We start from the raw sequence: 10,513 nt of genomic DNA, 5'->3' as shown, positions 1-10,513 counted from the left end.
GTGCTTTTTTGCAAACTGTTAATAAAGTATTCAATCAATCAACGGCTGCCGTGTTTAGTGGTCAGATGGGTGGGCCGCGTGCATTTTCAAAGCATGTTTACATTTGTGTTCCGGCTTGGATCAGTGGAACTATTCATCGGAACTATTCATCTGTATCACAATGATAACTTTCGGCTCACCAGTGGGGCCTCAGCCCACAGGTTGAGAAACTATATTGACTCTGTTCTCCTCCCCCCTCCCCCCTACCCAGTGATGGAAAAAGTACTCAAATGTTTTACTTAAGTAAAAGTATCAATACTGCAATGTAGAAATACTCAGTTACAAGTAAAAGTCCCGAATTAAAAATATACTATATATAATATACAAAATGTACTTAAAGTACCAAAAGTAAAAGTACTAACATTTTTTAAAATAGCAGATCTACAAGCTCATAACGTGTCGCGAAGCGACGCGTTGTGAGCTTGTAGATCGGCTATTTTCAAATAGCCTAGGTATAAAATAGGGCTGAAGTGGTTAATGGTATGGTAAAAGTATGGACAATTGGAGAGTAAAAGTAGCTCAAAATTGTACCTAAGTACAGTACTTGAGTAAATGTACTTAGTTACTTTACACCACTCCCCCGTCTCCCCCAGACGACGAGGAGGACCCCGAGGCCTCTGAGTTCGACCTCGGCACCAAGATCAAGACCCCCAAGGACGTGATGCTGGAGGAGCTGTCTCTGTGCAACAACCGCGGCTCCAAGATGTTCAGGATGAGGCAGCAGAGGGTGGAGAGGTTCATCGTCACCACCCAGAACGTGGTGAGAACTCACAGGGTTATTATCAACAAATAAAGACTAGACTAAAATGTTAGGGAGGGACTAGTGGAGAAGAGATCCAGTAAAACTAAATGACAAGTAATTTTATGTTTGTTTGCGCTCGGGTTTTGCACTCTGAAAATAGCTAATCTACAAGCTCACAACGCGTCGCGCTGCGACGCGTTGTGAGCTTGTAGATCGGCTATTTTCAGCATGCAACCAAGTGTAAAAGCATCCATTACGACGCCATCAAGGCACCGCCAAAATACATTTTCGTCGACTTAAACAGCTGTACATTTAGTCGACTATAATCTTATGACATTTAGTCGACAAAAACTAGACTAACAATAAAACATTTCAGATGACTAAAATATGACTAAAACGAAATGGAATTTCATTCAAAAGACTATGACTAAATAAATAATTTTAGTCAAAATCAACACTGGCTCTATACTGTCTTTTCTCTTTTTGCTCTACATTCTATATGCTATTTTCTGCAAAGGTTTCCCCCAGAATACGGATGCTAGTTCACTGAAACTAACACAATATACTGAAACTAGAATTGGACAAAAACATTTTAGTTAACTGAAATGAAAATAAAAACGAGGCTTTACAAAACATTATAACTAACTGAAACTGTATTGTGTCAGAATGTCCTTAGCTTTAGTCTTTGTCAATATAACCTAATTATTTTCAAAAAGTAGTGAAAACAGGGATTTGCTATTTTTCGGAACTGTTTGAATCTCTCCCCTGCCACATACTCCGTTATAAAAAACAACAACCTAAAACTAACTCTAAAACTAATTAAAATTAAGCCTTTTCAAAAACTAAAAACTAAACTAGCAAATCCACTTTACACACTAATTACTACTAATTCCAATTGACAACAAAAAGTCAAAACAAGATAAAAATAAAAACTAATGAAAAATGCAAAACTCAAATAACCTTGGTGAGAGAATTCGAGCTTGTGTGGGTGCGTGTGTGTGTGTGTGTGTGTGTGTGTGTGTGTGTGTGTGTGTGTGCGTGCGTGCGTGCGTGCGTGCGTGCGTGCGTGCGTGCGTGCGTGCGTGTGTGCGTGTGTGTGTGTGTGTGTGTGTGCGTGCGTGCTTGCATGTTTTTTGTGTCTGTTGTGTATTTCTATCTTTGTGAGGACCAAAATGTCCTCACAAGGGCAGATCAGGAATGTTCTGCAAAGTGAGGACGCGTCCTAAAGGGGCTATTTTAAGAGAGAGAGAGAGAGAGAGAGAGAGAGAGAGAGAGAGAGAGAGAGAGAGAGAGAGAGAGAGAGAGAGAGAGCTCTACAATCTTGTCGATTAGCTATTGAATAGCCTAAGAATAAAATAGGGCTTAATTAGTTGATAGTCTATGTTTTGTATTGCCTGCCAATAACGCATATATGCGTTTTTTAGAATCCATCACTTGCCTGCCAATAACGCATATATGCGTTTTTAGAAGATTTCTTTCTTTTTTTTTTACTTTTTTTTTTAAAATATTTGACCCAAAGACCAAGGAGATATGATTTTTCGAAGATCTAGACTCCTATCCACTTCCTTGTTAACTTAAAACTTAAACATTCTGTATCTCAGCTCCTGAGTACTTTTTGTTTTTCAATGAAAAATCTCTGGCAGCCAACAGCTAAAAATCTGAAATAACTCCGGCAGCTGGTGAGTTAATAATCTAAAACTGCAAAGTAACTAGTAATGTCAAATGATTCCAACACTGGCTTTGTGTGTGTGTGTGTGTGTGTGTGTGTGTGTGTGTGTGTGTGTGTGTGTGTGTGTGTGTGTGTGTGTGTGTGTGTGTGTGTGTGTGTGTGTGTGCGCGCGCTGATCACATGTTCTTCTTCTCTTGTTTCTTCCAGCAGAACCTTCAGAATTTGCTCATGTGTCCACCGACCCCTCTCCCTAAACCACCAAAGGGTATCTATTCATCTGTCTGTCTGTCTGTCTGTCTGCGTCAAGGTGTGGTACAGGAGGTTTAGGACTCAAATGCATAACGACAGATACAGGCAGAGCAGTGAATATTCAAGAGGTTTTATTAACAAAAACCCAACAAAAATACTCAAGGATTTGAATAACTTGGATTTACAACAACAACGAACTGACAAGGGACTAAACACACAAGGGCGTACATATAGACAAGAACTAACTAGACACAGGTGAACTCAACAGACAATCAACACTAGTCTAGGATAGGCAAGGGGACTAAGTGGAAACACTGGGAATCACAGGACTGGTTAGACAAGACAGGTGCAGATAACTAAGCAGACAGGAAACAATTGGAGTTGGATTGGTGTTCATAATAAGATACAGAACACCAAGGCAACAAACTACTAGGAGAAACTAGATGACCAAAACAGAACAGGAATACATAGTAAAAGTCCCAAACTAATAAATACAGACAAAGTCCAAGGGCTGAGGAGCGGACCGTGACAGTCAGTCTGTCTATCTATCATCTATCTATCATCCACAGTATCTGTTTATTTATCAACTCTAACTTTAAATCTGTCTCTGAAGGTCTAAACCTTCAAATAACGATGTTCACAATCTTTCTTCTTAAAGTAGAGTAAATTAACTGTCTTTTGGTCTTTAATTGACACTTCACTTCACATTATCACCTCTCATCTTCTCCCCCCCCCTCCCCCCCCCTACACGCACACAGTTGTGGAGGAAAAGGTTGATCTGGAGGCACTTAAGCAGGAAAGGAGGAAGAATTACGTGAGCACCTACGTGTCACCATGGGAACGGGCCATGAAGGGGGACCAGGTGCTGACAGCCACCATGAGGCCAAATATGCCGGGTCCCATTCACTGTCACCCCGACCTGCCCCTATACAAGAGCTTCAACAGGTAGGGTCCCATTCACTGTCACTCATATCTGCCTCTATATATAGAGCTTCAACAGGTAGGGTTCTTTTCACTGTCACCTAGACCTACCTTTATATACAAGAGCTTCAACAGGCACACATGAGGCCCCCTTTCCACTAAAATAACTTTGGTTCTAGAACTGGTTCCGTTCTTGGAACCTGAACCGGGCAACCGGCTTGCGTTTCCACCAGTTTTAAGTGGAGTAGGAGTCCCCAATTGCCCCAGGTTCGAGCAATGTGTTGAATATGATCGGTCGAACAGTCCATTTCACAGGGAAAATTCGATCGACAATGGCAGATACAGTTTCCCTTTTCTTTTCTTTTTTTTAATGATGATTTTTTGCTTGCTTTTGCCATTGTATTTTTTGGGTTCCAGTAACAAACCATTTTTAGTGGAAACACTGAACTGGTTCAAAATTAGGCAGGAAGAAAGAACCCAACCGGTTCAACCCCAGTGGCAAAGGGGCCAGAGTATGCCATTCACTGCCACCCACATCTGCCACTATAGGGCTTCAACAGGTACACACAGTGACACACAGAGTAGGGCTGGGCAAAATAACTAAAATAATTCAAAACAGACATTTAGAACGGACCGCAATGGCAACAAGTCCCCTGGGATTTTTGTGTTATCCTTTTAGCATAGCATTTGTAACTGCACTGCTGTACTGTTTTCCAAACTTGCCAATAAAGTATTCAATCAATTAAAATCAATCAAATAACGAATAACCGAAGGTTAATAGAACTATCGATTATTTATTTTTTTATCGACTAAATTGATTAGTCTGATTAACCACTTAAACCTGTATTATACTTAGTTGTACAAAACTAAAAAGAAACCCGCTAAAATAGACAATCTACACGCTCACAGCGCTTCACATCGCAACACGTTGTGAGCTTATATATCTGCTATTTTCACTTAGAAAAATCGGAATCAGAGTTTGAAATAATCATGATATGGATTTGAAGTCATATCGCAGAGCCCTAATACAGAGTGTTACAGTAATTCAACGCTGAATGTGTAAAAATAGACCATCCATTTTTACATCGCCACACATTGTGATTTGTGAGCTTGTAGGTCGGCTATTTTGGGAGGGCTGAGAATCATTCTTAACCTCCTCCTCCCAGACCCTTGCCCTGTCCTTATCCAAACAAAACCTGAGCCTAAATTTAACCTCTAAACCACCGCAACCTGTTTGTTGCAATGCATCTTGGGGCATTGACCTGGAAACTGATCCCTTCTAATTGCTACCTATAAAGAACCCTCGTCGTTCTTTGTAACAGAAGCAAAATGTCAGTGCAAGAAGCACTCATATGATTTTTTTTACTTTAGTAAAAGTAGCAATACCATTACATAAAAATGTACTCTGCTGTAAGTAAAAGGCGTGTTTTCGAACTTTTACTTGATTAAAAGTACATACGTATTGGCATTAAAATGTACTTACAATGATAGGTTGTGAGCTTGTAGCTATTTTGGAATAGAAGACGTATAAAATAGGGTCTTGTATAACTATTAACTAAAGCTGTCAAACAAAATGTGGTTACATTATGGAACATTTGTAACGTTCTTAAGTGAGCTAAAAGGGAATTTGGAGGCTTTTTTGGTTGGAGTGTACAAATGGAACCAAATTGGACCCGTTTAGGTCCATTTGGTTCCATTTGTACACTCTCTGAGTTAAATGAACACTGATGATACTACAGTGTGGATGGGGATCCCAGAGATCAAAATGTTATTAAATAGGGGTATGTGGTGTAATGCATATCAAACTGGCGGTCCTTGACATGAAAAAGTTTGAGAACCACTGTCTTACTTGTATCCAGCAAAGTCTCCAGCCACCATAGCTTATACCCTAACCCCTAAATAACCCATATTGCCATGACAACCGGCCCTGTTTAATCATCGGCAGTAAAGACATGCATCCTACCTGCATGGTTTCCATGGTTATACAGAACTGCTCAGTTAAGGGGAATATTATGAGCATACACTGAGTACATGTACCACTTTGCGGACATTTACAAAACTCACCCATAATCTTAGAATTAGCATTAAAAACCAGTATTTACATCCTCCTGCAGTAGATTTGCAGCATACATTTTTCCTGTAAGCACAGCTCAAGGTTATGACATTAAAGGTTTCATGACATCAATTTTTATTTTTTATTATTCTTCATAATTTTTTGTTTTTATTTTAGTTTTGTGACCTCAATTACACTTAAAAAACTGAACTTTTTGAACATTCAGTGGATTTTCTGTGGTCTGGGGTTTTCTGAATAATTAGGCTCAGAAAAGTGCTGTAATTGGCCCGTGGACATTGACGTCACAGTCCATTAATCCCGCCCCCTCTCCTCCCCTCTCATTCTCCCCCCTGGGGGGACGGAGCAGAGGCGACGATTGCCAGGCAAAATCCCTCAACAGCGACACCCGCAGGCAAATGCTAATAAAATGTTCAATCAATCAGTCAGACAATCAATCAATCAATCAATCAATCAATCAATCAATCAATCAATCAATCAATCATCAGCGTTTACATACTTTAAAAAAAACATATACATACATAAAAAGCGGTTGGTTGAAGTTTAACTAAAGTGCATTAAACAAGGTTATATGTCCACCTACTTTGTTGGTAGTCCTGAGTTAAAAAGTTTATTTTTATATTGGGCTACCACTGCACCACAAATTGCTGTAAATTCATAGATTTGTAAAGGAAATCTACTGTAAATGTTCAGTTTACACGGTAGCCGGTAGGCCCAGTGCACAGTCTACTTGTATAGGAATATTAAAATAGAGTGCCATCTGCTGATTATGTGAACAGTAAATGTATACTTGGACCACAAACAGTGCTTCCTATTTCACCTACTGGTGTTGTGTTGCAGCAATATTGGTGACCTATGGATTTTTATTGTGTAAGAGAACTTCCGTTAAGGGTAATATAGCATTAATACAGCCATTTCACTGTCCAAAATTACATACCAGGACTAGTATTTTAAAAATATTGGAAGAAAAACTGCTTTGTTTGTGTTTCTGAAGTCTGTTTTGCCGTGCAGTGAGAGAGAATGAAATAGCTATGTCCTTGATCACAATGCACAGAGACAATAGATACAAATGATGGACACTATATGGTAGCTATATAACCCAGGGTTCCACCAAAAAGTTAAACATCGCTTTAACAACTACAATGAACATTAATTATCATCACTATCTTGGTTGTTGCTGTACTTCTACATCTGTTGTGCGCAATTCCAGGTTGTTAATTTCATTCAAAACAACAAAGAGTCACCACAAACTCCTACAGTAGCTTACGATGCCAAAACTTTTAAGGACAACGTTTCGGACGGCGAACAGGTTATCCTATAAGACACTACACAGAGTAGAGACCTGATGTTTTCCACTGAGCAAGCATTCGGGGACAGTAGCAAGGAGAAAAGCTCCCCTTTAAAAGGAAAAAATCTCAAGCAGAACCAGGCTCTTAGTGGGCAGTGAAAGAAAAAGAGAGAGAGACAGATTGAGTCTACTGAAAACCCAACAGTACTCTTGTTCCCCAGCGCTTCTTTGGATTAGGCCTTTAGTTCGTCATTATGTAACAGCTACTGTAGGCCATTCCATTCACTTTCTCCCCCCTTTTCAAATCCAACTCCCCCACTAGCTGCGCCTCAGCCAAACACACCGTGAAATGTGTTGATTTGTAAGAGTTATGTACCCCTACTATAATTTTACTGTGTGTACACCATGTGCCCTTACCACTCCCCCCCCCCGACCAGGACGGCGCTCCCGTTCGGCGGCTTCGGCAAGGCCTCCAAGCTCATGACCTTCGAGGTTCGGGAGCTGAACATGGCTGCCGAGGAGCCGGAGCCCATGGCCATGATGAACTCCATGCAGCCCAACCTGAGCTCCCGCCCCTCCTTCAACCGCACGCCCATCGGCTGGGTGTGCAGCGGAGAGGACGGCTCCCACTTCAACATGGAGCTGGACAACATACCGTTTGACGGAGAGACGGAAGACCTGTGAACGCAAGACGGACGGACAGACAGACAGACAGACAGACAGACAGACAGACCACCTACACCAGTGGTTCTCAAAGGTTTTAATTTCAAAGACCCCCAATAACACTCTGAGAGACCATTCGTTACACTCTCAGAGTTACAGACCTGTAAGGGTCCATTTGGAAACCCCTCAAGGAACCCTCTGGGTCCCTGGACCCCACTTTGAGAACCACTGACCACACACACACACACACACACACACACACACACACACACACACACACACACACACACACACACACACACACACACACACACACACACACACACGCGTGCACTCACCACATGCATACTTGCAGGAGAGTGGACTTGAGACACACAAAGACACGTGCATGAGCGCACGCATGAGCTCCTGCACACCGCGCACACACCCACACACACACACACACACACACACACACACACACACCCACACACCCACACCCACACCCACACCCACACACACACACACACACACACACACACACACACACACACACACACACACACACACATGCGCGCGCGAGTGTACACACTGGGCGGCCGTAGCTGAGTAGGTATAGACTAGAGAGGCTGTCAGAAGGTAATCAGAAGGTCGCCGGTTTGCCGCCCAGTCGAAGTGTTGAAGAGGACAAATTTCACGTATTTGTGCAATTGTACAGTGATCAATGCCCCCCAAAACAAGGGGACTAGATTATTACACACACACACAGACACACACACACACACACACACACACACACACACACACACACACACACACACACACACACACACACACACACACACACACACACTGTAAGGCACTGAACACATGTTGATATGTATCTATTTGCATGGAATATAGAATGACTTTGATGGTCTCATGTGTGCGTCCATCCTCGACTGTGAATGAGTCTTACCGCAATTTGTTTGCATTCTGTGATCTGATTATGAGCCTTTAGCTTGAGAGATAAATTGATAGGCACGCCGCACTCTTAAAAACCCTGCATTTTGAAAGACAAATGATGTATTTATTCAATAAAGTTCCCCTTTACACAAGGTCCTCATTTGTATCATTATGTGCTCTGGTGTTTTTACTGGCTGTGCTCTCACTTAAACCCCTGTTCACCCATGTTTGCCAAATGTTCATCCATCTTCGCTTAATGTGCCCCGATGTGTTTATTTGTGTTTTATTTTGACTGTTCACATTTTTTATATCAAGGAGAGTGTACAAATGGACAAAGGATAGAGAGATAGAGAAAATAGAGAGTATGCACATGCATCATATTTCCACCAGGACACGCCCCCCTCATCTAGACTGAGTGGCAAAACATTGAGCAGCATGGAGTATTGGAGTTTGGAAGGGCTCGTTGGAAATCACTCAACGGTCCTGCGTACCACCTGTTTCTAAATGTCACACAATGCAGGAGGCGGCAGGACATTGCGTTATTGAAAACGAGCGCTTCCAAACTCTGACACTTAGAAAAATAATCACCAGCACAGAATTTATTGACAGAAAGTAGCTCATAACGTGTCTGCGGTGGATTTTTATGAAACAAAAACTTCGCAGATAGAAGGAATTATAGAGGATAATTCAAGCTTTCCGTACAGCTGCCATGTTGGTGAGTTTAACGTTGTTTAATACAATCAGATAGGATTTTTCTGTCTGGATTTATGGGCTGTCAAGGCCAGAAAGTAGTTTTTTGCCACTCAGTAGGCGTTCCCGCATAATTTCCGGGTACGACGATGTCACACGCATAGCCTCTATAGTACAGGGCCATGACGTTGGTTTAACCTGAAGGTGTATTTATACAGTATATGAACACACATGTAGTTCTTCACTCACAGTTCTCTCATGAAAGACCTCAACATTACGCCTGGCAGCAACTTTTTATACCCAGGTGAGCTAGACTGCACCATACAATAAATACCTTAATACATAAATAAACACAATAAATACATAAATCCACACATTATATTAACAATCTTAATGAACTACACAAATAATGATTCCTTCTCAGTACAACTTAAATATCATTCAGCAATTACCAAAACACAACACCCCTCTGCTATCCTGACTATGGTCCGGCCCAATTATACTGGAAACACAACAGGTGTGTGTGGTTAAGTATTCAATCAAACCTACCAATCACACTTCCCATACTATTGCACTTGCTCATCATGATTCACCAACACCAAACATTTCAACAATAAAATCATGACTGTGCAAAATGTAGCTGTGCGAATTAATAAAGTGCAAATAGGCTGTGCAACATGATTCAATAAATAATTAAAGGTACAACCATAGGCACATTTGTGCACTCTGAAGGTCCATTTTGGTTCCATGTGTACACTCTCAGAGTTACAGATCTGTAAGGGTCCATTTGGTTCCATTTGCACACTCTCAGAGTGGCAGACCTGTAAGGGTCCATTTGGAACCCCCCTCAAAGGAACCCTTAAAACCACCGTCTTTGTTAGAACCACCGTTATTGTGACTAGACCGCCGCTCTTTTGGCACCGACCTACTCGGTCGCCACACAAGTTGGGAACGAGATGAGATGCTACCTGGAAGGGAGGGAGCAAGTGGTGGAAGTAAACGGCACCCCCAGTGACTTGTGGTGTTCCTCAAGGATACTAGGACCTTTACTGTTCCTGATATATGTGAATGATATGTCTTCAGCTTGCGACTGCAAACTGTTCCTGTTCGCAGACGACTCGGCTCTGCTGGTCTCGGACAGGGACAGGCTGCAGGTTGAGAAAACTCTCAGCACTGAACTCAACAAGATCTGCATCTGGCTCTCCGACAACAAACTTTCATTACACATGGGTAAAACTGAATCCATCCTCTTTGGGT

General features: G+C 41.8%; 1 protein-coding gene across 1 annotated transcript in view; it reads left to right on the top strand.

The window, feature by feature from the left end:
• myoz1b (myozenin 1b) overlaps positions 1-7,663 on the top strand; it is a gene marked incomplete at its 3' end in the record, with an annotated part of 15,560 nt that extends 7,897 nt beyond the window's left edge. Inside the window, exons 2-5 of the mRNA XM_080455123.1 lie at positions 633-799; positions 2,658-2,715; positions 3,458-3,644; positions 7,417-7,663. Of these exons, the coding sequence (XP_080311249.1) occupies positions 633-799; positions 2,658-2,715; positions 3,458-3,644; positions 7,417-7,663 (659 nt within the window). The remainder of the gene's footprint in view (positions 1-632; positions 800-2,657; positions 2,716-3,457; positions 3,645-7,416) is intronic.
• Positions 7,664-10,513: the final 2,850 nt, after the last annotated feature.

Source organism: Gymnoscopelus braueri (genome assembly GCF_963280865.1).
Source record: "Gymnoscopelus braueri genome assembly, chromosome: 17".
NCBI classification, from domain to species: domain Eukaryota; kingdom Metazoa; phylum Chordata; class Actinopteri; order Myctophiformes; family Myctophidae; genus Gymnoscopelus; species Gymnoscopelus braueri.
Note: the sequence above shows the minus strand (reverse complement) of the source record. Positions and strands in the feature narration are given on the sequence as shown.